The sequence below is a fragment of the Danio rerio genome, chromosome 23 (assembly GCF_049306965.1).
Source record: "Danio rerio strain Tuebingen ecotype United States chromosome 23, GRCz12tu, whole genome shotgun sequence".
Lineage (NCBI taxonomy): Eukaryota > Metazoa > Chordata > Actinopteri > Cypriniformes > Danionidae > Danio > Danio rerio.
Window position 1 is genome coordinate 45,492,474 of NC_133198.1, and position 27,338 is coordinate 45,519,811.

The window sequence follows — 27,338 nt, forward strand, 5'->3', positions numbered from 1 at the left end:
AAGATTATTCAGAGTGAGTAGCAGCATAATGCTGACTTTTTATAAAGCAACAATAGAGTCTATTTTAAGATATGCGATTATTGCAACCCAGGCTCATTCAGGAAATATAGTCTCTTAAGCATTTATGGAGGCCGCGAAATACGTTCTGGGAGGTACGTATTTGTGCAGTTTTTGTTTTCACGAATTTGTTGTTGACCCGTAACTCCTTCCCTCCATAAACCCAAGCAACGATTTACATCTAGAAAAAAAAAGCCCTCGTTTTTCGATTACGATTTCACCACATTCGCACCCTGTTATGAACTTGTTCACTTTATTTCTTGGATTCTGTTTTTGTCTTACCTGAATTCTGAAACCACTCTTCCCCGGACTCGAACCGGGACGTCGCCGTTGTCACGGTCAGCTCCCCTCCGAGTCTCCACTCCGCCGACGAGCTAACCGGACAAACTTGTTGCGGCGGGAAAACCCTCCACACGGAGGTGAACTGTCAGCGAGAGCGAAGAGAAGCGGCGTCACACCGCCCTTAGCGTTCGCTTATAAAAGGAAATGCAGCCATATGTACCTCAGGCTACATAAATCGCGGTCTCCAGAAACATCCGTGGGACTACATTTTCAGAATGAGCGTGGATTAGATTATTGTTTGGTTTGGGAATCTGACAGTAAAAATAAAAGCCCAAGTAATTAACCTGATGAGAGTGGCAGGGAAAATCATGGGAATTAAGTTACTTGGTTCGCCATAATATATCTTTGAGCTGTGCACAAGCCAACAAGATTTAACCTGATTCTTCACATGTGCTGTCTTTGGAGTATGAGCCAACACAATCTCACTGCAATTCGTAACTTTTTGATTTATGGCTAATTCATTTGAATTCGTACGATCTAATTCGCACAATTTAGTACGATTTGCTCATCCCCCAATGATGGTTGGGTTTAGGGGTGAAGTTAGGTGCCACGCCTCCTTTTTAAAATCGTACAATTTCGTACGACTGAACTCGTAGGAATTTGTACGAATTAGCCTCTAAACTGGCAAAACGTAATATACTTAAAGTTTTCTTGAGATCAGGCTGTATGAGCTGATGAACTCTGGCAGAAGATACAGGGTCCCGTTATGCAAGTACAATAGATATAGTTGATCAATGAGCAAGTAGGGAAGGACGGTCAAAGATTAAGATAACGGGATTGGTTGGCACAACCGAGGGAAGTGGGGGCACGTTGTATTTTATTTTTATTAAAAAAGTATTATGGAATTGTATTTATATTAGGAGGTATTTTAGGATTAGGTTTTAATGTGTATGCATGCTCCATGTTGTCCTGTTGGGGTCTATGTACAGCAGAACATTTTTTCTAAAACAAATTTCTCCTACGGGGGACAATAAATTGAAGTTAAATGCATTTTTATTTGTGCAGAAGTGTTGAAGTCAACACCAGGACGGGGTAAAAAAACAAGTCTTTGGAGGGTTATGAATAATGGCTGTTTGGGACTCCAGCGTGGCTGTCAAGATTGCCGCTTGAGTCATAGTTTATACCATTTCAGACACAATGAATGAGAGGCAGGAAGTTGAAGTGTATTTCTCTCTCTTCTCCTGCTGGGTTTTGTCCAGAACATTTCCCCCGAATGACAAAGCTTGTTTTGATGATGAGCCCAGAGAAGAGCTTGTACTTATCTGTAAAAGCAAACATTTATTACAAGGTCACACTTCTCGAGAGCTTCAATCACTCAACCGCTCATACTTGTTGTTTTAACATGTGTTAATGGTCTGTGTCTCTCTGACCTTTCAGCTTTTCCCCTTAGCTACATCTACTGCGTCTGTTGGACGTGGCATGCACTCGCTTACCCATTTCTAACTCCACCTACCTCTGATCAAATATGAAAAAAGCACGTCTGACTCTTTGGATGCTGAAGAACCATTAGGTCAGGTCCATTAGTAAAATATGATGACGCACTATACAGATGACGCACTATAGTGTCCACTATGCAATTACTCTATACACTACACACTTATGCACTCAGCCACGTAGTTTTCCAACTGGTTTCCCATCAATGGTGAATGGTGTTCGTGTTTGGCATACAAAGACAAGCTAGTGAAATGAATATACCATACTAGCAAACCATCTGGAGGAAGAGGAATTTTTTTTTTTTGTTTGCACAATCTAAAATAAATGTAATCTCAGTAGCGCCTTCACTAATTCTGCATTAGCAAAGATGTTAAAGTGTTAAATGGATGAAGTGTTTAACATTTCACACACTTTTCAATAAGTAAATCGTTCAGGTTTTTCATCAAGTCTTGAATGGTTTCAACAGCTCTTAGCTTCCAGCAGGAAATGAAGCTGTATGTTTTGCAAACTGTTATACTCTACTTGTTAAAAACTAGCCTAGAGCACAAAGGATAGCCAAAACGCTATCCTTGAACACCATCTGCAGTTAAACACTAGCCTATAGAGCACTGCCTGCTGTTCAAAACTAGCTTAGAGCGCCGTCTGCTGTTCAAAACTAGCCTGGATCGCTGTCTGCTTTCAACAACAAGCCTATAGCTCCCTCTATGGTTAAAACTAGCCTAGAGTGCCCTCTGCTGTTAAACTAACCTAGAGTGTCATCTTCTGTTCAAATCTAGCCTAGAGAGCCGTCTGCTGTTCAAAAATAGCCTAGTGTGCCATCTGCGATTAAAACTAGCCTAGAGTGCCATCTGCTGTTACAAAGTAGCCTAGAGTGCCATTTGCTGTTTTAAACTAACCTAGAGTGCCTTCTTTTGTTAAACTCACCTAGAGCGTCATCTGCTGTTAAAAACCAGCCTAGAGCGCTGTCTGCTGTTCAAAACTAGCCTAGAGCGTCATCTGCTGTTAAAAAAAGCCTAGAGCGCTGTCTGCTGTTCAAAACTAGCCTAGAGCACGGTCTGCTGTTAAAAACTAGCCTAGAGCACGGTCTGCTGTTAAAAATTAGCCTAGAGCACGGCCTGCTGTTCAAAACTAGCCTAGAGCGCCGCCCGCTGTTAAAAACTAGCCTAGAGCACGGTCTGCTGTTAAAAACTAGCCTAGAGCGCCGTCTGCTGTTAAAAACTAGCCTAGAGCAGGGTCTGCTGTTCAAAACTAGCCTAGAGCGCCGTCTGCTGTTAAAAACTAGCCTAGAGCACGGTCTGCTGTTCAGAACTAGCCTAGAGCGCCATCTGCTGTTAAAAACTAGCCTAGAGCACTATCTGCTGTCCAAAACTATCCTAGAGCGTTGTCTGCACTAGCGTTAAGCACCATCTACTGTTAAAAACTAGCCTAGAGACGTCCTCTGGTGTTAAACCTAATGTCATCTTCTGTTCAAATCTAGCCTAGAGAGCTGTATGCTGTTCAAAAATAGCCTAGAGCACCACCTGCTGATCAAAACTAGCCAAGAGCACCATCTGCTGATCAAAACTAGCCAAGAGCACCATCTGCTGTTCAAAACTAGCTTAGAGCGCCGGCTGCTGTTCAAAACTAGCCTAGAGCACCCTCTGCTGTTAACAACTAGCCTAGAGTGCTGTCTGCTGTTTAAAAATTTGCCTAAAGCACCATCTACTGTTAAAACTAGTTTAGAATTCCCTCTGCAGTTAAAAACTATCCTAAAGCACCATTTGCTGTTAAAAACTAGCCAAGAGCACCGTCTGCTGTTAAAAACTAGCCTAGAGCGCCATTTGCTGTTTTAAACTAACCTAGAGTGCCTTCTTTTTCTAAACAAGCCTAGAGCACCATCTGCTGTTCAAAACTAGCCTAGAATGCTGTCTGCTGTTCAAACCTAGGCTGCGTCCGAAACCGCCTACTACTCAGTAGGTACTGCATTTGAATTTAAACGTACTACTCGGCCGTTAGAAAAGTACGTTCTATACAGTATGAATGTGAAAAGTATTAATAGAATTCGGACGTACTATATCCGCCATTTTGTCATGATCACGTGACCTACCTGCGTCAGTTGCATCGCCTCTCTTCCATTCATGAATTCTCTTACGGGGCATTATGGGATAGCACAGCGCGCATGGGACGCGCACTTCAGAATCTCGCCAGAAGTAGTAAGTCATCCGGGTACTTCTCGCTTACTGATTTTTGAATTCTATGAATTCAGACATACTACTCTGCTCGCATACTGATTTAAGCGGACTATATAGTATGGAAGTATGCGGTTTCGGACGCAGCCCTAGTCTAGAGTGTCGTCTGCTGTTCAAAACTAGCCTAGAGCGCCATCTGCTGTTCAAAACTAGCCTAGAATGCTGTCTGCTGTTCAAACCTAGTCTAGAGCATCGTCTGCTGTTCAAAACTAGTCTAGAGCACCATCTGCTGTTCCAAACTAGCTTACAGCACTTTCTGCTACTCAAAACTAGCTTAGAGCGCCATCTGCTGTTCAATAATAGCCTAGTGTGCAATCTGCTGTTCAAAACTAGCCTAGATCGCCATCTGCTGTTTAAAACTAGCTTAGAGCGCTATTTGTTGTTCAACACTAGCCTAGTTTGCCGTGTGCTGTTCAAAACTAGCCTAGAGCACCATCTGCTGTTCAAAACTAGCTTAGAGCGTCATCTGCTGTTCAAAACTAGCCTAGAGCACTGTCTGCCATTCAAAACTAGTCTAGAACATTCTCTTCTGTTAAAAAATAGCCTAGAGCATCATCTATTTGTGGCAAATATTAAATTATATAATACATATAACAATCACCACATTATTTCATGTAAAAATAAAGAATGTACATCTGATTTCGTGCCAGCTTTTAGTGCATTGTTTGTCTTTCTAGAATGTTCAATATGTTGACTACATTATACTAACAAAATGACATAACTGCCGAAGTATATGATTTGGGATGCACCTTTATTCTCTTAATATGGGTTGATAATTCAAACCTGGATGTTGCAAGTCAGACAGCTGTTGCTTGCATAAATATTAGAGGGTAAAATAAGCAAAGGCTAATTATCCCTGCAGATTGAGGTTTAGAAGAAACATCTGTGATGCTTGGACTCTGCTGTGTTACTGTGGCAACGCTGCATCAGCTGCAGGTATCTGAATGCTTTACAGCTGTCTTTAGAGATAATGCATAGCCTGCGATACTGGGAAAACAAAGTTTTTTTTTTTTTTTTTGGGGTTTGAAGTTGAAGCAAAACAGATATGGAGAGGCGAAAAAACACTTCGGCACAACATTCTGTATTCACTTTTAATGGGTGCAGTGCTGGAGAAAATATAAAAAATAAATGGCACTATTGCCTCAAGACAAGAAGATTGCTGGTTGCCGACTGGGCCAGTTGACATTTCTGTGTGGAGTTTACATGTTCTCCCTCTCTTGGCATGGGTTTTCTCTGGGTGCTCCGGTTTCCCCCACAGTTCAAACATGAGCGCTATAGGTGATTTGGGTAAACTAAATTGGCCGTAGTGTATGTGTGTGAACGTAAGTGTATGGGTGTTGCAGTTGGAAGGGCATCTGCTGTGTGAAACATGTGCTGGATAAGTTGGTTGTTCATTCCGCTGTGGTGACCCCTTATGAATAAAGGCACTAAGCCAGAAGGGCCAGACCATTTTTTAAAATGTGGGCTGGTCAGTTTTTAAACATTTTTTATTTCTTATATGTATTGTTTTTACATGCAGGCATCTTTTATCTCTTGCAAGATATGAATATGATGATGATGATGATGATAATAATTAAAACAATAATAATAATAATAATGATGAATGTTAAAGAGTCCCTATCAGGCCCAGATTGGTTAATCAGGAGGACCAGGAGAATTCCCGGTGAGCCGGTCCGCTTTTTGGCCGCAAGGGCCGGTGTCCCTAACTGCTTGCACTCTCAGCAGTCGCACTTTTTCCATTTATTCATATATTTATTTGACCATAGCTTCACTCTTTTTATTCATTATTTTGCCGCAGCTGCGCTCTTTTTATTTATTTTCTCGCAGCCCCGTGAGCAAAATGCAGCCTGCAGGTAATGTTCTTCACTCCCATCAGGTGAAGTTTTTTTCCCTCTCCGCTGTCGCCACTGCCTCGCATGGTTCAGGATTGGTAGAGCTACGCATCGATGAATTTGCTCTTCAGTGTTTGAACTCTCAGTAATGATTAAATCACACTGAACTGAGCTAAACTGAACTGAACTGAACTAAAACCTGAACCACACTGTTCCAGTTACTATGACCATTTATGTGAAGCTGCTTTGACACAATCTACATTGTAAAAGCGCTATACAAATGAAGCTGAATTGAATTGAATTGAATAAGAATTTGAATAATTAATATTAATGAATATTACACCTGATGAATATGAATGTTACACTTTTAATGAAAATCAGATGATTCGCTATAATAGTAAATCTGACATAACTTGATCAGAAATCTAAAAATGGGAGAAAAAGATTAAGCCATCAACAGAGAGTAACACTGTGGTTAAAAGAGTCTTGCAGATAACAGTGCAATACTTCTTTTTTTTATTCCAAACGCAGCAACATAATAGCGCCATTGTGGTCCAGTGGTCAACACGATGCATTATGACGTCAGCCACCCAAGTTTGAACCTCTCTTGAGTAATTTATTATTATTTTATTTTATTTTATTTTTCATTTTTAGTGTTGAGACATATAATACTATTTGGGTTACTTATGTAGGTGTACATATTTTATTTATTTTATTTTTTTTGTGTGACCAACATTACAAAGGACTGGATATCTATAGAGAATGCAAAGAATATCCTATAAATTCAGATGTTGCAGGAAAGAACATTGTGATGTTTTTAAAGAATAGTGTTGGAGATTTAGCTACCCTTTAATCTTCTCATATTCATGAAAAACATTTGAAGCTCTAAAGCAGCTGTTTCCATGAAAAAGACATGAAAGTGTCTTTAGAAACTGAATTGGAAATTACATTATTTTAATATAGTCGTGAACTGAGGTTGGCCGGTCTAAGGCTTGAAACTCCAGGGCTGAAAAGGAGTCCCACTATGGCCCTGGCCCCTATTATGGGTTTTTGAAAATGAGCTTCCATGCAGTGTGTAACAAACACAGCACTAAGTGTATGAAAACATCCAGCTGAGGTTTAAATCTGAAAGTGCAGCATGTTTAAAACTATTGATTCTTTAGCAAAATATTTGCCTCGGAGTTGAATTAAAGGGTTCGGATCTTTTGTTTGATCTTGTCGACGTTGATACGGTACATCTCCAAATATGTACTTACAGTTCTGTTAAAATGTGCACGCGCTTTCACTTCAGACACTAGCGGAGGCACGGGGGATCACAGGACTGATCATGACGCGAACATGATGATCACTGACGGAGATTCAGCTGCAGGCAGGGCCGGAGCAAACTGAACTGGCACTTAAGGCAAAAGATGATCATGCTGTCCCCAAACTGAAAGTGAAAATAAGAGATGGTGGTGTGATTGCACGTACGACAGAGAGAACCGGGGCGGTGGGGGGATTGTTGTGGACGAAAGTGAGATGGCGTCGCGGACGCCCCCCTTTCTATTCTGCCTCCCTAGGTCGCTCTATGGACATGCTGGCCCTGGATGCGGGGAATGAAGGGTTAAAGTTAATTTTCACAACAATCCCACGGTATAGCCAACCTAATGCTTTGTTTGCTCCTGTCATTTTTCAGATATTCGATACAATAACCAACGCTGCAACGCGAGATTTGTCGGCCGTTTATTATTGAAGGAGCAGCAGCGATTAGAGGACTTTGTCAGACTTTGACAGGGACTTTGTCAGTAACTGTTACACTTCATACGGACCAGTTTCTTCATCCTCCGGATCATAACATGTGTCATTAAAATTGTTGCCTCGTTTTGTGTAGTTTGCAAAAATATGTGTTTAATTGCGTGTTGTTACTTGTAATCGCTCAACGGGGCTTGTAATCATGTATCTATTATAGATCAGTGCTTGTACTGTATCTCTCAGCTTAAATCTGAATGGGGCTGTTCACATATCGTGTCCAAAACCACATTAAAAACATAACGTGTGCTTCTTCCTTTACTGATGCATTTCTGAGCTAGTGATCCTCTGCTGTTTGCCTTCGCTATGGCCACCATCACCCGTTCCTACACGAGCGGCGTGTTAAAGTTTGACAAGCAAATAAATTCAGTCGTCAAAAGTGTTTTTTATCAATAAAGGAACATTACTAAGTTCAAGCCTTTTCTGTCTTTTAAAGAGTTGGAAAGCATCATCAATGCTTTTATTATGTCCAGATTGGACTACTGCAACTCTTTGTATTCAGGAGTTTCGCAGACTTCAATTGTCTGCAGTTGGTTCAAAATGCAGCTGCTAGGCTTTTAACTGGGACAAAAAGAAATTCTAGGATCTCACCAGTTTTATCATCTCTTCACTGGTTCCCAGTCCAATTTAGGATTCAATACAAGTTATTGCTACTTGTTTTTAAAGCTTTGTAGGGTCTGGCACCTACTTACATCAGTGAGCTTCTTCATTGGCATACTTCATTGAAGCCAATCAGGTCGGAAAACAAGTTTCAGCTATTTGTTCCCAAAACACGGTTGAAATCAAGAGGTGACAGATCTTTTTCCTTCACTTTCTGTGGAATAGTCTGCCTTTACCTATTAGGTCATGCTCTTCCCTTGGTGCTTTTAAGTCTCTACATCATAACTTTTCCATCTAGATGGATGGGGCAACCATTACTGCATCCAAAATGGTGAAAAGCCTTGGAGTAACGATTGATGACCAACTAAACTTCTCTGATCACATTTCTAGAACTGCTCGATCTTGCAGATTTGCACTCTCTACTAGCCGGGCTTCCAGCTAACTCTATCAAACCTCTTCAGCTGCTTCAGAACGCAGCAGCACGAGTGGTCTTAAAGAACCTAAAAGAGCACATGTCACTCCGCTACCCATCCGTTTGCACTGGCTGCCAGTTGCTGCTTGCAAAAAATTCAAAGCTCTGATGTTTGCTTACAAAGCGACCTCTGGCTTTGCTCCTTATCTGCTCTCACTTCTGCAGATTTATGTGCCCTCCAGAAACTTGTAAAATGAACGTCGCCTCGTGGTTCAATCCCAAAGAGGGAAGAAATCACTTTCCCGAACTGTCGCATTCAATCTGCCCAGTTGGTGGAATGAACTCCCTAACTGCATCAGAACGGCAGAGTCACTCGCTGTCTTCAAGAAACCACTAAAAACTCAACTATTTAGTCTCCACTTCCCTTCCTAATCTGCAATTGCCTCTCTGGCTCCGCCGCTAAATGTACTACAGAAAATAAAAATACTAATGTTTTACTTCTTACACTTTACACACCTGAAACTTGCCTACAGCACTTTTTGATTGTTGCTCTTATAGTTGTGTAAATTGCTTCCTTGTCTTCATTTGTAAGTCGCTTTGGATAAAAGCATCTGCTAAATGACTAAATGTGAATGTAAATGCCTGATTTTAAAAAATCACCTTCTGTCTCTTGCTTTTTGATTGCAATTAAATAATTTTAATCTGTTTTAGATACTTTGCTTATATATCAACATATGTTGTTTTTTAAAATGTGCACTATAAATAAAGCAAACAAACTTAGGTAGAGGCACAAAGAATGACAGAAGATTGTTTTCGTTCCAGTCACATACAGCACATTGAATCTTTGAATACTTGATTACAAATGGTACTGCTTATATTATTTTACCAATATAAGCAGTAAATGTGCGTGTTCGTGTGGTAATGTGGGCTGGTGTGGCTACAGTACCAGGGCTGAATTTTTCCCCCAGTCAGCCCTTGGACTAAGCCGACGGAAAATGAGTGAATGAAAAATGTTCTGAAACTGCTGACATGACGAGAACTGGCATGCCTTTCTTCTGTGAAAACATCTCAAATCTATAGTAGAGCAGCAAGCATCTAAACCAATTGCAAATTTTCTTCGCTTCATCAATCAAGATGCAATTAAATAAACGGTTCACACTAAAGTCTAAAAGTAAAAGTAAAGTAAGAACTTCTGTCATCATTTAATCACCATTTACTTGTTACAAACAAGAGTGTCTTTCTTCTGTTGAACACAATAGAAGGTAATTTGAAGTATGCTGACAACCGATAAGCATAGACTTCCATAGTACTTGTTTTTCCTATACCGTGAATGTCAATCGTTAGCGGTTTTCAGCATTCTTCAAATTATCTTCTTTTGTCTTTAACAGATAAAAGAATCTCATAATGGTGTGGAGCCACTAAGGATGAGCAATTTGTGAGTACTACTTTATTTGTGGGTGAACTGTCCCTTTTTTAATATGGTCCGGCAAGTGCACAGCACAGTGTTTGCGGGTCTGTAGAGGAAATTAATCTTTGAATTATTAAAGGTGAAAAAGCTTTTGTGAAGTCATTGTTGAAGTATGCTGTGTGTATGAAAACTTCAGGCACTCGCTGACATTTCTCTTGAGCAGATCAAGCTGTGAGAGGATAAAATACTGTCTCTGCTGGAAAATACAAAGGTTAGCATGTCATAAAGTGTTCATTCAGACTCTATCATTAAATGTGCTGTATGTTTTGACTGTTCTAAAGCATAAAAATATCATAATATGTTTGCAGATATTTTAGAAGTGAACAATCTTGTTTTGAAAAATAATGCTGAAGTCAAAATTCTGCTTTGAAAATGTGCATTACATACCGGAACGGCTGTCTTTCTTTTGGTCATTTAACCCTCCCAAAGCCAGTTTAGCCAATTATATTTCAGCACCCTGGGTGTCCCAGTCATTCCCCTCGCTGGCCAGCAGAGGCCGCTATCCCCGGACTTCTAAGCATTACATCATCCACCTAAACTGATTGTGCACACACCTGAGCTGAATTCCGTTAACGACCCACGCTCCCTATATAAGCCACACTCAAACCCCAGTTCATTGCGAAGTCTTGTTCAGCCACGGCTAACATTTCTGAGCGTTATGCCCTGCCTGATCTCCTGTGCATAACCCCAGACTGTTTCTGACTCTTAGTTGCCTTCTGCCTGCCCACGACCCACACTTGTTATACGGACTCTGAACCACGCTGCCTGCCCACGACCCACGCTTGTTATACGGACTCTGAACCACGCCGCCTGCCACTGATCCATGCCTGGTAAATCACTCTGTGTCTGTCAGCCGCCAGCCCCACGATCTATATTGAATGCTGTTGATGTGAGTTCGCACTTTAGTGTGTGTTGTATGTTTGTGATTGTACTGTGTCTATTAAATACTGCAAAATGGATCCCTCCGTGTCAGTCTCCTCGTTACACCGGGTTGCCTTGGTGGAAAACAGCATATTTAATTAATTAATTCAGGAAGGCTATTAAAGTATGTGTTTGGGATTTTGAAATGCGACCTCCGGTGGATAGTAGCAGACTCCGAAATGAGATGCAGATTCAGAGTTCCACATGAGGTGGTTAGTAGTTAACAAATAATAAAAATATTCAGCCTGATCTCATGAGGAAACGTACATAGTTTACGTTTTGTCAGTTTAGTGGCTAATTCATATAAGTTTAGATGTACAAAAATGTACGATTTAAAAATGGAGGTGTGGCACCTAACCCCACCCCTAACCCTAACTGTCAGTGGGTGATGAGCAAATCGTACTAAATTGTACAAATTAGATTGTACAAATTCATACGAATTAGCCTCTAGATCATAAAGTTATGAATTGCTGTGAGATTGCGTTGAAATATTCTGAACATAAACATTAGGTGAGCAGGTTACTTTGTAACCCCGTGTCCTAACAACACGCTATGTGACAAGATTTGCAGTGATATGCAATTGGGCTGTTTGCAACAGAAGAACCACGACAGAATTTAAATACAGTTCAGAAACACAGAAGAGTGTACTTACTGCACTTCAACGAAATGGTTAGACTTTAGGACATGGTGCGTTATCCTGCTGGAAGTAGCCATCAGAAGATGGCTACACTGTGGTCATAAAGAGATAGACATGGTCAGCAACAATACTCGGGTAGGCTGTGGTGACACGATGCTCAATTGATACTAATGGGCCCAAAGTGTGCCAAGAAAATATGCCCCACACCATTACACCACCACCAGCCTCACCTATTGATACAAAGCAGGATGGATCCATGCTTTCATGCTGTTGAGCCAAATTCTGACCCTACCATTTGAATGTTGCAGCAGAAATCGAGACTCATCAGACCAGGCATTGTTTTTCCAATCTTCTATTGTCCAGTTTTGGTGAGCCTGTGTGAATTGTAGCCTCAGTTTCCTGTTCTTAGCTGACAGGAGCGGCACCCGGTGTGGTCTTCTGCTGTTATAGCGTATCCGCCTCAAGCTGGATCAGCTGAAACCAGTCCGGCCATTCTCCTCTGACCTCCTGCATCAACAAGGCATTTGCGCCCACAGAACTGCCGCCCTCTGGATATTTTCTCTTTTTCAGACTATTCTCTGTAACCCTAGATGGTTATGCGTGAAAATTCCAGTAGATCAGCAGTTTCTGAAATACCCAGCCCGTCTGGCACCAACAACCATGCCACGTTCAAAGTCACTTAAATCCCCTTTCTTCCCCATTCTGCTGCTCTGTTTGAACTGCAGCAGATCGTCTTGACCATGTCTACATGCATTGAGTTGCTGCCGTGTGATTGGCTGATTAGCAATTTGAGTTAACAAGCAGTTGGTGTACCTAATGCCTAGTTCAGACTGCGTGATTTTAGCCCCGATTTTGGCTCGCCGACAGGTTTTGAGAAATCGCCGACAAATGCCTGAAATCACAGGCAAATCGCTGCTAGTGCACGTGAGTGACAATCACACAGTATGAACGATCAAAGACGCGATCTGAGAGAATCGCCGATGAGTCGCCGATGCCTGTGAGATATTTGGCGTGCTAAATATCTGGAGCTGTCGGCGATGCAAATCATGCCGTGTGAATTGAGTTTTGACTGAAAATAACATCAGCGATCACCTACAGCCAATGAGAGAGCAGCTTTCACTTGTGTGTGCGTGTGTGTATACCTGCTGCAGGCCAGCGGGAGGCTGGGGGAGAAGTTAAAAGCGCTCTTTTTCGGTTTATTTGGACCCACGAAATGGAGGAAAAACTAGTGGAGGTTTGACAGGACTCAGGAGCAACCGTGTCTGTTTGACGTTTCATACAGAAAGAAATTAGTTTATTATCAACTTAAGTTGAGGAGAAATGGCTAATTCCCTTCAAACCCAGGTGAGCAAACATGTACATGTTCTACCCCATTAAAGGCTTCTTTCTCATTATGTAGTTAATAACAAAAGATATACTACATGTTTTTGGCTGTGAGACGTAGTTTGGACGAAGTTGTCGGCGATTCTCCCTATAGTAAAGTCATGCAATGTGAATGTACATGTCGCCGAACCATCTTGCAGTGTAAACAAAGCAGCGACGAAACGCTAGCCCAGATAGTCAAGCAGTGTGAAAACATCTGTGACACGACTAGTTTTAAAATCATGCAGTCTGAACTCGGCATAATAAAGTGGCCGGTGAGTGAATATTTTTCATTAAATATATATTTAATGATGTAGATATATTGTTTGTAGTTTGTAAAAAAAAAAAAAAGCTTGGGCAATGCTATAAAACAAATTCATGTCAATAAGCAAATCGAGAAATAAGAAAGAGACAGAGTATTTTATTCATTTATTTCTATTTTTTATTAAATATATTAGTCTTTTTCTTATCTATGTATTTTAGTCAGTGTATTTAATAAGTCATTACAATAAGGCTCTTTGAATAAAAATATTTTGTGTGTGTGTGTGTGTGTGTGTGTGAGAGAGAGAGAGAGAGAGAGAGAGAGAGAGAGAGAGAGAGAGAGAGAGAGAGAGAGAGAGAGAGTAAAGCTCTGCGCGTCTCGCATCCATTCACATGCCCGCGCGTCTCCGCCGGTCTCACATCAGCGTGTGTTTGTCATCCTCTTCAGACCGGAGAAACTCTCCGCGCGCTGTGAACGAAGCTCTGAATGATGCGAATGGGGCTCTGCGGGCTTTAAAAGGTGGCGGTCGAGGGTTCGACTCTCGTCAGCATGAGCTCGGACTGCGCGGGGTATCAAAACACGGACAACGTGTTTGTGAGCGGGTTCACGTGCCCGAAGCCGGACAGCGACGTGCGCGCGATTTTCTGCTGCGGGTTCAATGATGTCAAATACTGCTGTGACGATCCCAACAGCTTCTTTCCCTATGATTATGGATACATGTGGTGGCTCAGGTAAGACAGAGGGTTTTTATGTGTGTGTGAGTAATATGTTTTATGCTAGTGCTGTTTTAGATATTACAGTTTATGGCTAGTTGTTAGGACAGGAACAACTTTTTGGAAAAAGTAGATTTGATACGACTGAGAAAGTTTCTGAAACTTTTTCTTCATAAATAACTAATATTTTGACTGAGCAAAAAATTGACCAGAGTATATGGTAAAGTTGTAGTAACTTATTATCATGGCATCATGTAAAATGTACATTTGACAGGACTTAAAACGTTTAATTAGAAAGGACTTAATTTGATTTGATTTTGTTAGAATTTATTTTATTTTTTTAGTATTTTTGTCCTCTTTCAAGTGTGTTTTACCAAAATATCAACAAAAAGGAAGCGTTCACTTATAATGTTGGTATCAAAACGTGTACTTTGCTTATCTTAATGCGTGTTGTCTAGAAATACAACAATATTAATGTTTTTCTTATGAAAGTTGACCATGGTTTCAGTATGGTAAAGGTGTGAGTCTATTTTCATGGCTAGCATGATAGATTTGAGTAGATTTGACAGCACTGAGAAAGTTTCTGACACTATCTTTCATGGGTAACTGTAATACTTTTATAGACAAAAGGTGAATTTTGCTCATCTTTAAGCGTGTTATCTAGAAATACAACATTATTATTATTTTTCCTTATGAAAATTGACTATGGTTTTAATATGGTAAAGGTGTATACTGAAAAAAGTGTTGCATGCAGAACTGTTGCAAACAATTTATTTGTGTTGAATTTAGGGTTGTAACAATATACCGGTATGACGGTTTACCACGATTTGAACGTGCACGATTATCATACCATGAACAATTGCATATCAACGGTTTTAACCCTTAAAGACCGAGACAGCCGCCCGCGGCTAAAAATAAGTATTGCTCTTAAATGTTTAATAACTTTTGATCCGCTGATCCGATTCATACAATCTCAGCTTTCCAGTGCTGTATCACATAACATTCGCGGACTTTCAGAGGCTCCGGAATCAGTGCGATTACGTCATCAACATTTGACAACGCTGATTTGACAAAGAAACGCTCGTCACTGTGTCTCCGGACAAATCAGACATGATACATTGATGCATTGTCCCTCCTCCATGCCCAGATTGGTTCAAACTCGCTATATCACAACCAATAAGCATAGGTTTCGCTTTTGTTTGTGGACCAAGCTTTTTGAACAACACAGAATGAGAGAAAGGCATACATTTCTGCACGGCTAAATAAAACGCCAAAAAAAAAGTTTTGCATGAAATAATTCTCATACTAAGTACTTTTGCATGCACAGCAGCACAGAAACATGACAAAACAGTGACACAGCAAAGACGAACTGCTGCTCTTGCTGTTTTCAAAAGATGCAAATGAAGATGCAGCTGTTTATCTGCATTGCAGACAACCATATCCAAATCCATATCCACAGACAACCATATCCATGCTGGCACATAAAACCTAAGGATGTTCCATATTGAATCTAGTTTCGTTATGTAACTATTTATAGTATAGTAAATATTTATATCTATTTTTTACTGAGGATTTGCACCATGTTTATTTGGACTTTATTTGGACTTTGACACATTATTTATTATTTTCTTATTTTTATTTGTTCATTGTAAGTGGTGTTGTTTATAGTAACTAAAAATATATTATTTGGAAAAAGTCAAATTTGCTTCACTGTTCTATTATTTTGTAACATTTGTAACATACCGTATACCGCGAAACCGTCAAACCGTGGTATTGTTTTAGATGATTATCATACCGTGAAAAATTCATACCGTTACAACCCTAGTTGAATTAAAAAAAATTGCATTTAATAATGGTCAACTTAATTTGTTTGTTTAAATTCAACCCAAATAAATTGTTTACAACCACTTAACGTAAAAAAAAGAGTAAATCCAAGGAATCATCTTTAAATAATTTAGCCTATCTATCATCAAAATAGTAGATTTGACTGCACTGAGAAAGTTTCTGACACTTTTTTTATGGATAACTGTAAAATATTGACATAAATATGGTTAATTTGGTTCCTTTTTGTGCTTTTCAGATGTCTTTTACCAAAATAATCACAAAAAGTGAGCATTCACTCAAATATGTTGGTACAAAACATGTATTTTGCCCATCCTAATGCGTGTTGTCTAGAAGTAAAACATCATTTTCGATTACGAACATTGACCATGGTTTCAGTATGGTAAAGGTGTGAGTCTATTATCATGGCTAGCACAATGACTGTAAAAAATATGGACGACGCGACAGCCCTTTTTCCCATTGAACGCCTTGAGGGCAAAACGCCTGCTTGACGGGCACAAACTGTCGCAAAAGACTGCTGAAATTGGAGCCAGACATGCGCAGAAGGATTGTCTGATGGAGCCAAAGGAGGAGCCGCGAAAATGAGCAGAGTCGAGCTTCCAATCAAACGCTTTATGTAAAATCAACTACGCCCCCCGAACTTCTCAGCATGCGTTTGCTGTCATATCAACACAAATGGATGTAATAACGTTAACAAATATGAGGGTTTTATATATTCAATCGCGCCAGCTCCAGGCCGCAACACATAACTTACTCGCGGCGTCGCGGGCTGATTCCGGCTCGCATGCGGCAGCGCCGGCTCGCTCGGCCGCCGCATCTGGCTCGATTGACTCGGGCTGGAATTGGGTAGTGAGTCCAGGCATCTGGAGTAGGTCCAGCAGAGGTAACATTAGTCAGTCTGAGCTCTAAGAGATAAGTCTCCGGCAGGCGAGAATCTAGCCGGAACTGTTCCACCAGGATCATGTATGTCAGAAACTATAGTTTACTGCTGAACTCATTTTGTCATGGTAAAATAACACAGAAATCGAATAATAACATTTCAGTCTACTTCAGTCTCCTGCCGAAGCTCAGACGCCGCGCTTTGAGAAACTGTCAATCACAGCTGTCAATCACGATGACACGCCCAGCATTAAATTACTGCTAAAAACAAACTGTTTACAAAAATGAAGATCTGCACCTATTTCAGCACAATAACCAGTGCCTTAATCGACCAGAACCATCTTTCGGGACATTTTATTGCAAGTGTAATATTTTTTTTTATTTGGGCTCAAGTCTCCTTCATTAACACGGAGGAGGCGGGCTTTATGACTTGTACTGCAGCCAGCCCCCAGGGGGCAATCTAACGGCCGAAACCTTCACTCAAACGTAGGCTTGCGGCACACTTGGGCTAGCATAATAGATTTGAGTAGATTTGACCGCACTGAGAAAGTTTCTGACATCTTTCATGGGTAACTGTAATACTTTTATAGAAAATGTAGTGATTTTACTACTTTTTTTGTCCTCTTTTGGATGTCTTTTACCTAAATAACCACAAAAAGGGAGCGCTTACTCAAAATATGTTTGTACAAAACGTGAATTTTGCTCATCTTTATGAGTGTTGTCTAGAAATACAACATTATTATTATTCTTCCTTATGAAGATTGACTGGTTTTAATATGGAAAAGGTGCAGTAGCCTATCTATCATCAAAATAGTAAATTTGAACGCACTGAGAAAGTTTCTGACACTTTTTTTATGGATAACTGTAAAATATTGACATAAATATGGTTATTTTGGTTCCTTTTTGTGCTTTTTCAGATGTCTTTTACCAAAATAATCACAAAAAGTGAGCATTCACTCAAAATATGGTTGTACACACAATGTGTATTTTGCTTATCTTCATGCTTGTTATTAGAAATTCTGATGTGTTTATCACTTTATTAAAATTAGTCATGGTTTTGTTGTAGTTAAGGTGTATTATCCTTTATATTATTAAAAAATTAGATTTGACAGGGCCGAGAAAGTTTCTATCAGTTTTTTCATGGGTAACTTTAATATTTTGATTGAAATGTGGTTATTTTCCTACTTTTTTTGTTCTTCTTTGGATGTCTTTTCCCAAAATATCAACAAAAAGTGAGTGTTCACTTAAAATTTGTTGATACAAAATGTGTTTTTTGCTCATCTTTAAGCGTGTTATCTAGAAATACAACATTATTATTATTTTTCCTTATGAAAATTGACTATGGTTTTAATATGGTAAAGGTGTATACTGAAAAAAGTGTTGCATGCAGAACTGTTGCAACCAATTTATTTGTGTTGAATTTAAATAAATTACATTTAATAATGGTCAACTTAATTTGTTTGTTTAAATTCAACCCAAATAAATTGTTTACAACCACCTAACGTTAAAAATTTTTAGTAAATCCAAGGAATCATCTTTGAAAAATTTAGTAGCCTATCTATCATCAAAATAGTAGATTTGACTGCACTGAGAAAGTTTCTGACACTTTTTTTATGGATAACTGTAAAATATTGACATAAATATGGTTATTTTGGTTCCTTTTTGTGCTTTTCAGATGTCTTTTACCAAAATAATCACAAAAAGTGAGCATTCACTCAAAATATGGTTGTACACACAATGTGTATTTGGCTTATCTTCATGCTTGTTATCTAGAAATTCTGATTTGTTTATCACTTTATTAAAATTAGTCATGGGTTTGTTGTAGTTAAGGTGTATTATCCTGTATATCATTAAAAATTTTGATTTGACAGGGCCGAGAAAGTTTCTAACTCTTTTTTCTATGGGTAAATGTTATATTTTGATAGAAATGTGGTTATTTTACTACTTTTTTGTTCTCTTTTGGATGTCTTTTCCCAAAATATCAACACAAATTGAGTGTTCACTCAAAATTTGTTGATACAAAATGTGTATTTTGCTTATGTTAATGCTTGTAGTCTAGAAATACAATTGTGCTTATTATTTTCCCTTATGAAAATTGGTCAAGGTTTCATTATTGTAAAGGTTTAGTATCACAATTCCAAGTGTGCCATAGAAGCTTGCAGTGTACATAAAGTGACAAGTGACAACACAAAATAAATATGAAAAAAAAGTTGATAAACATTAAATAAGGATGCAGTTAGTCAAAAAGATCTGGATGTTGAATTGTATGTACAAATTTGTAAATATACATGTTAGAAGGTGCTACATATGCTTATGAGAAAGTATTGCATTGTATATTGTTTTAAGATGCTGTGTACAAGTGCATATGAGAAAGTATTACACGTTTATTGCACAGTAGTGAATATTTAACTGTTCATGAGATAGATGGCTTGAGGAAAGAAACTTTTATAGTAAAGGATACTGTTTATCCTATATCTATCATGAAAAAAAAGTAGATTTGAAAGGACTGAAAAAGTTTGACACTTTTTTTTCAGTGATAACTGTAATGTATTGATAAATAAATAGTTATTTTGTACATTTGTTCTCTTTTGGCTGCCTTTTACCAAAATAACCACAAAAATAAGCATTCACTCAAAATATGTTGGTACAAAACATGTATTTTCAGCCTGATCTCACCAAAAAACGTAAGTATTTTACGTTTTGCCAGTTTAGTGGCTAATTCGTACGAATTCGTATGTTTTGGTTGTATATGCGCTCAAATTTTTATTTATGCGCCCTAAAAATATATTTGGAAGCATTTGGGCGAGTGATTACATTGTTGCCGTTCGACCTGTTTTCACTGCAAAATCCTCACCCCATGCGTGGATTTAGGAGAAGCAGAATGCATCTTTGCACCTAAAAACGCCAAACGCGTTGACAGAAACTCTTATTTGTTTTATTTCGGCTAGAATAAAAGCAGTTTTAAATTTTTTAAACACCATTTCAGGGTCAAAATTATTAGCCCTTTTAAGCTATATTTTTTTCGATAGTCTACAGAACAAACCATCATTATACAATAACGTTTACTGTGAATTACCATCAGACTTTTTTTTTTTTAACTTTCCTTTTCCTTTTTCAGAGTGTATGTAAACTTCTGTTTTCATCTGTTCTCTCCCTCAAGTGGATCCAAACATTAGTGAGGTTCATTTCGTCTGTCGTACACAAAAGAAGATATTTTGAAGACTGCTGCAAACCTGTTACTATTGACTTCCATAGTAAGAAAAACAAATACTATGGAAGTCAACGTTTGCAGCTTTCCTCTTAATATCTTTTGTGTTCAACAGAAGAAAGAAACTCAAACCAGTTTGGAAGAAGCACAGGGTGAGTACTTGATGACAGAATCTTAATTATTGGGTGAACTGTCCCTTTAAACCCCACAGCGTATTTGAAATTGGACATTAAAGTCTTTGCGCCTCAGGGCTAACATGTTTAATGGCTTCATAGATTAATCAAAGAAGGGGTCAAAGGGCATTGCTGAAGAAATGTAATATAAAAATCTAAACCGAACCCTTTAAAGTGAGTTAAATGCAAACATAAAGAAAACAGAAAATCAACAATCATGCAGTGAAACAATCAGGATTGTTTGTTGATGGGTTTTAGATTAGTAATTAGAACAGTAATTTATTCGTTATTGATTATCTGATCTCATTAACAACAGCAAATAGCTTTTCAGGCTCAATTTAATGCGCACGTGAAGAGAAATGCTGTCAAAACATGCCGTCTGCTTTACAATATTACCGTCAGGGCTTTGACTGAGAGATCAAAATCCCATTAAATAACCAATTTATGCAGATTGCACTCATCTAGACCATCATATGTAATTAGACGATGCAAACACATATTCAAAAACTGCATAATATTGTAAATCGGTTATCAAATTGTTGCAATAACTATAACACTGTATGTCAATAGTTGTGCATTCGCATAAATCATTCATTTTTGTGGATGAAATTAACTTCTGTGCTTGATTGGGAATTCATGCAAAGTATAACACCTGGGTTTTAAGTGGTAAAAATATTCCACTTATCTTCTTCTTTTAATCACAACCATTGGAGTATTTAAAGGCTGCTCTTTTTGGTCTTGAGACTTACTGAAATTATACCAGCCCAGGCTCATTGCGGATATGTACAAAGGTCTACCTTTCTGGAGACGGAGATACGGGAGCTAGAGGTGTGAACCTACATTGGTCTCAGTTCGTTTCGGTTACGATTATCATGCCATCGATTCAGTTCAATTTAATATCTTGGTGCATCTCGCTGCATTGACAATTTTCCATAAACAATTTTTATATTTATATTTTACTTCACAACACAATAATTCTTGTATTAAAATTCAGCCGCCCTGAATTATTAGCGCCCCTGTTTATTTTTTTCCCCAATTTCTGTTTAATGGAGGGAAGATTGTTTCAGCACATTTCTAAACATAATAGTTTTAGAAACCTATTTCTAATAACGGATTTATTTCATCTTTGTCATGATGACAGTAAATAATAATTGACTAGATATTTTTCAAGACACTTCTATACAGCTTAAAGTGACATTTAAAGGCTTAACCAGGTTAATTTGGTTAACTAGGCAGGTTAGGGTAATTAGGCAAGTGATTTTATAACAATGGTTTGTTCTGTAGACTATCGGGAAAAAAATACCTTAAAGGGGCTAATAATTTTGTCCCAGAAATGTTTTTTAAAAAATTAAGAACTGCTTTTATTCTAGCCAAATTCAAACAAATAAGACTTTCTCCAGAAGAAAAAATATTGTCAGACATACTGTGAAAATGTCCTTGCTCTGTTAAACATCCTTTGGGAAATATTTAAAAAAATAAATAAATAAATAAATAAAAGAGGGGCTAATAACTCTGACTTCAACTGTATATGTACTGTACCTTTAATTTTACCTGCTCAAAGAAAACACTCAAACAAACCTCAAGTACATGCACAGAACAACGTTAGCATTTAAAGCAAATAAACAAAAGTATATACTATCCCACTTTTTGAGCAAGCGAGTTGCTAAATGCCTACTGGTCATGCGCTGAACAGAAAGGGCTGTGATTGGCTCTAGCGCACTGTTTGCTGATAAGTGACACTGATAAACGTACTATGAAAAAGAGAGAACAGAAAACTTGCTCTACAATCACACTCGAATTTGAATCCACAAGTATCGCTGTAACAGGGCCATAGAGGGAGAGAGAGATGGAGTTTTCTCTACAGCAGTGAATTAGGGGCTTCTGCTGTAATTTCAGCATCAGTATAAGGCTGTCCAGCAATCACATGCAGTGAATTATGCAGAGTTTCTGCATGTTAATTACTCTCGCTCGCCTCTGTTGCCATAGTATTTTACCGCAACATAGCACATATGAGATTAAAGACGTCAGTACACAATAACCAGTTAGGATTTATTACTGAACCAGTACACCAAAGAAACAATTAATTTTGACACCCCTAAGTTTGCATCGCAAACTTGTATGCTTGCAACTACACCACTGGAGCTGTAGTTAGAAACATAGTTCCTGCTATGTTCTATTCCCAGTTATCCCTCCTATGCCCTATTTATTTACAACATTTAAACATTTAAACTTGGAATTATTTTTAAAAAAAGCATTGAAGCCATTTTATTAGGTGTAATTTGCTTTCAAATTATTTTTACAGTTCAGTTTTAGTGATCTTCATGTTTACAATAGTGCTTCCTTCGCAGTGCACTTTAATAACATTGATGTCATTTTGAACACAGCCAAGTGGAATTTATGTTACGTCTCCAAAGCTAGTATATATGTTTTTAGGTTATTTATTAAGAAATGTAGCCTACTCTGTATGACACGGGCCTGTAGGTTAGAACATTTCTGTAGTGGTTTTCATAAGTCAGATTGTAAAGTAGACTTATAAAAAAATTAAAATAAACAATTTCCTACTTATTAATAATAATATTAGTCAACATCATCATCATTATTATTATTAATAATATTATTATTAAAGTGAGATTTTTTTATTTCCAAATGAATAATAAATATTTAATTTAATTTCTTAATAAATAGCTAATTATCTAATTATATATTTATTTATTTATTTATTTATATGATTTATATGATATTAGAATTTGTGTAGCTTTTGTGTAAGTGATTTTATGTTTTAGAATAGAATATGTAAAGTTCTCAATAATATTTGTAAAGCAAACACAGGCCATATATGTGCCATTAACGTATATTTCAATTAATATGGAGCACGAGTGCATGTTTTTAACAAAACTATAATAGATTTTTTCTTTAATGCTTGTGTGTGTAAAACAACATAATTTGCACGAATAAATCATGAGGTTCTTCTCTAAAGTAGTTTAGAGCATCATCTTGGGTGTTTTACATTATAACTATTGTGGTTCAAATGTTGGATCTGCGACAGAGAAACTACAGAATTTGGGAAACACTCGTCACTACATTGTTTCTTTCCTGAATGATGCACTGTACTGTGATAGTTCAGGAGTGTCTTATGTTGTTGTTTGGGAAACGCACCCCAGGGCAGCTTGCTGTAGACCAACTGACCCACCCACCCCCTTTCCCAAACCCAACCAATAGTGTTTTCAAAAGCAGTCTAATTTCAGCCTGTTGTTTATTTATTTATTTATTGTTTTTATTTTAACTAGTTTTTGAAAACATTCTTTGCCAGGCTCAAACCCCGTCATCGTAGTCAACTCTGCTCTAGACTCTCATAAAAAAAGGTACGCAAGCTGTCACTGTCATTTGTACTTGAAGGGTCCATATTGGTACATCAAAAGTATATTAGTACCTTCAAATTTTAAGAGGAACACTTTTGTACTTTTTAGGTACTAATATGTACCCTTGAGATATTAATATGGACCTTTTAGGTACAGATTTGTACCTTTTGTAAAGGTACCACCCCAGTGACAGCTCGCGTAACTTTATTTCTGAGAGTGCACATCACCGGTCCATTAGTGTATGCAGGCAAGCAACTGTGCAAACTGATAACATCGGAAAAATCATCCATACCGAGGTCAGCATTATTGCAAATATGAACAGAATCCTTCATACCTACCCAAATTGTACTTTTGAAGATGAAATGGAGCGAGATAAATCTCTGGGTACTTATTTCATGGTCTTCAGAAATGTAGACAGGGATACGTATCATGTGCAGAATTATGCTGTGTGAATCTGTTTCATAAAAGTGTACCTTCTCTAAATGTTCTACTTTAGTGGTGTGTTGAAGAATGGGAAAAAAAACTGAATTAAATCTCATTTGTGACCTTCAAATCATACAGGAAACAATTGAAGCATGCCAATATTGTCTCTTAAAATTGATGTCTCTCTGATGTACAGTACTTAAAATTTTAAGTACTGTACATCAGAGACCCTTGTTGCTAATTGGTTTTCAATCATCTATTTAAGTCAGTGTCAATCTAAAGTTGCTGAGACTTATTTCAGTATTTCAATGTACTTCCAACTGAAATGAAAGATTGATTAGGGGGGTGGGGCTTTCTTGTTGCGCATCATTTTCTTATAGCAAACTAATGGTAAGAGGGGCGTGGCTAAGTATATTGTGGCTGAAACATCAGACTGACATTATGAGAGAAGGAGCCAATCCAAACCCAGAAGCAGATGCTTATTAAAGAAGAGCATTCTTGAAGACGTTTAGCTGAATCTGTGGTCCTTGGTGATATTTCCATTGAAATATTATTCCCAGGAAAAACAAATAAAAAATCCCTCCACTACTAAATATTTGGGGCATACTAAAACAAACCTATAGGTCTCTATTATCACAACATCCTGCATCCTCCTGTGGTTGATTTTGTTGAGTGCCAAGCTTGATGTCACTGTTAGCTGACCACTTTCAATTCAGTGCTTTGGCATGGTGCAAGAACAAGAAAAATGTCCAAGATTACCAAATCTGGGATCGGCTCCAGTGCAGAAGCTCATACACTTCATTGGCTGCTGCTGATCTTGGCGGGATTAAGGTCGAGCCATATTCCATCACTCACACGAGGAGCTTAATGATGACTGTTTTCTTCACATGTCACTTTGACATGACATTTTACAGCTTGACATTTTCTCTGAGTTTCAGAGGAGTCTGTAATAATGGGGATTCGCACACTTGGGCTTCTCTTGCGGCCCACTTGGAGTTTAACAGAGCTTTAATAGAGGGCGATGAGACTCTTAAGCTCTGTTTTATTTCCAGAACTCTAGAAATTAATGTATCAAATAAGAGTTTTCTGTGTAATGCCAAAGCCATTTTTGGTTCCCCAAAGAAACTTTCAGGAAACATTTCTTAAAAGTGGGGATGCTATTGGTTGATTTCGATACTTGCTGATCTGGCTGATCTCTTGAACCGTTCGCAAGTATTTGTTTATGCTTTTACAAGCAGACGAGGTAGTGGGTTATGCATACAGCAGCTACAACCTGAGAGGATAGGGCTGGGCGATATGGCAAAAAAAAATTATCACAATAAGTTGATATCAATAATTATCACGATATATGTCAAATCTTTACATCTATCAATTTTATAGGATTTTTAGCCTGCCTATCGCTTTGTGCAGCTGATTTAACACATTTTGTGAAATGTTTTAGCTGTCAGACAATATAAATAATAATATAATTTAAAAGGTAGCCGATAACTAGCTCTCTGCAACTCTGCAAATCACCCACTGAAGCTAAGCAGGGCTGCGCCCGGTCAGTACCTGGATGGCAGACCACATGGGAAAGCTAGGTTGCTGCCGGAAGTGGTGTTAGTGAGGTCAGCAGGGGGCGCCCAACCTGCGGTCTGTGTGGGTCCTAATACCCCAGTATAGTGACGGGGACTCTATACTGCTCAGTGAGCACCGTCTTTCGTTGTTAAACCGAGGTCCTGACTCTCTGTGGTCGTTAAAAATCCCAGGATGTCCTTCGAAAAAGAGTAGGGGTTCCACCCTGGCATCCACTGGCCTCTGTGCATCATGGCCTCCTAACCCTCCCCATACTATAATTGGCTTCATCACTCTGTCTCCTCGCCACCAATCAGCTGGTGTGGTGAGTGGTCTGGCGCAAAGTGACTACCGTCGCATCATCCAGATGGACGGGGCAACCATTACTGCATCCAAAATGGTGAAAAGCTTTGGAGTAACGATTGATGACCAACTAAACTTCTCTGACCACATTTCTAGAACTGCTCGATCGTGCTCGATTCGCACTCTACAACATCAGAAAGATCCGACCCTTCCTATCCAAACATGCACCTCAACTCCTTGTTCAAGCTCTTGTTCTCTCCAGACTGGACTATTGCAACTCTCTACTAGCCGGTCTCCCAGCTAACTCTATCAAACCTCTTCAGCTTCTTCAGAACGCAGCAGCACGAGTGGTCTTTAATGAACCTAAAAGAGCACATGTCACTCCGCTACTCATCCGTTTGCACTGGCTGCCAGTTGCTGCAGTGGGTGATGCTGTCAGCCCCTCCCCCGCCTCAGAGCACTGACAGGTGGCCCAGTCCTCGTACAACAGCCTTTCCCACCTGAAACCTGACAGCAGATCACCCTTCTGCTTACCGGCAGCGAATGATTTAGCACCAGCAGTGTGAGGTATTTCCCTTGTACACTCAAACCGATCTGCTTCTCCTTTATTTTAACAATTTAATTTGGCCTTTTATTCTTTTCTTGTTCACAGTCACAGACATTATAAGCGAGAGTTTCAGAACTTGAATTAATTACGTCTGAGAGATTACTGCAAATTCATTACACATCTATACTGATATACTGTATTCAAACAGCAATAAATTTAGTTATATTGACATGCTTACATAAAGCGTAGTGCAAATATGAAAACCCCTTTATTGAGCTCGCTATATACTAATAACTACACTGATGGACTTGGGATGTGGAGCGGAGTTGACCGCGACGACGGGTCAGTCAGTCGACAGCAAGCTTGCCTGCTCAGCTGAAGTGTATATTGCTCCCTCTGGTGGATTTATGCAAGAAGTAAATGTGCAAGAGAAATTTGAGATCATAAACACAGCGGCCTCTGGTGGAATTTTTTCAAAACAAAAACTGAACAGACGTACCTCCAGGCATGTAATTCACTGTCCCCAGAAATGTAGACTTGGGTACAGTTGAAGTCAGAATTATTAGCCCCCCTAAATTATTAGACCACTTGTTTATTTTTTCCCCAATTTCTGTTTAACGGAGATATATTTTTTTAACACATTTCTAAACATAATAGTTTTAATAACTCATTTCTAATAACTGATTTATTTTATCTTTACCATGATGACTGTATAATATTTTACTAGATATTTTTCAAGACACTTCTATACAGCTCAAAGTGACATTTAAAGGCTTAACCAGGTTAATTAAGTTAATTACAAGTTATTGTATAACAGTGGTTTTGTCACGCCTGCTGTAGTGCCATCTTGTGGTTTTCTGGACACTAGTTATATTTTGGTTTGTTCCTGTTTTGTAGTTCACATGATCACTAATTGTTTCCAGCTGTCTGTCATTGTCTAATTATTGTTGTCTTTATAAGCTTTAATGTTGTGTTTAGTTTGCCTTTGGATTTT

At 38.6% G+C, this 27,338-nt stretch overlaps 1 protein-coding gene across 16 annotated transcripts in view; it reads left to right on the forward strand.

The window, feature by feature from the left end:
• LOC100536524 (protein shisa-like-2A) overlaps positions 1-27,338 on the forward strand; it is a 198,033-nt gene that overhangs the window by 115,452 nt on the left and 55,243 nt on the right. For 3 of the 16 annotated variants that reach the window (XR_012398742.1, XR_012398743.1, XM_003201238.7), the window contains exon 1: positions 13,734-14,074. The exons of the other annotated variants lie outside the window; for them this stretch is intronic. Coding sequence is in view for 1 of the 3 variants with exons in the window: in XM_003201238.7 (XP_003201286.1) it covers positions 13,893-14,074 (182 nt within the window). In the remaining 2 variants the exon portion in view is untranslated. Of the gene's footprint in view, positions 1-13,733; positions 14,075-27,338 lie in introns of those variants that run through there. 16 annotated transcript variants of the gene reach the window in all.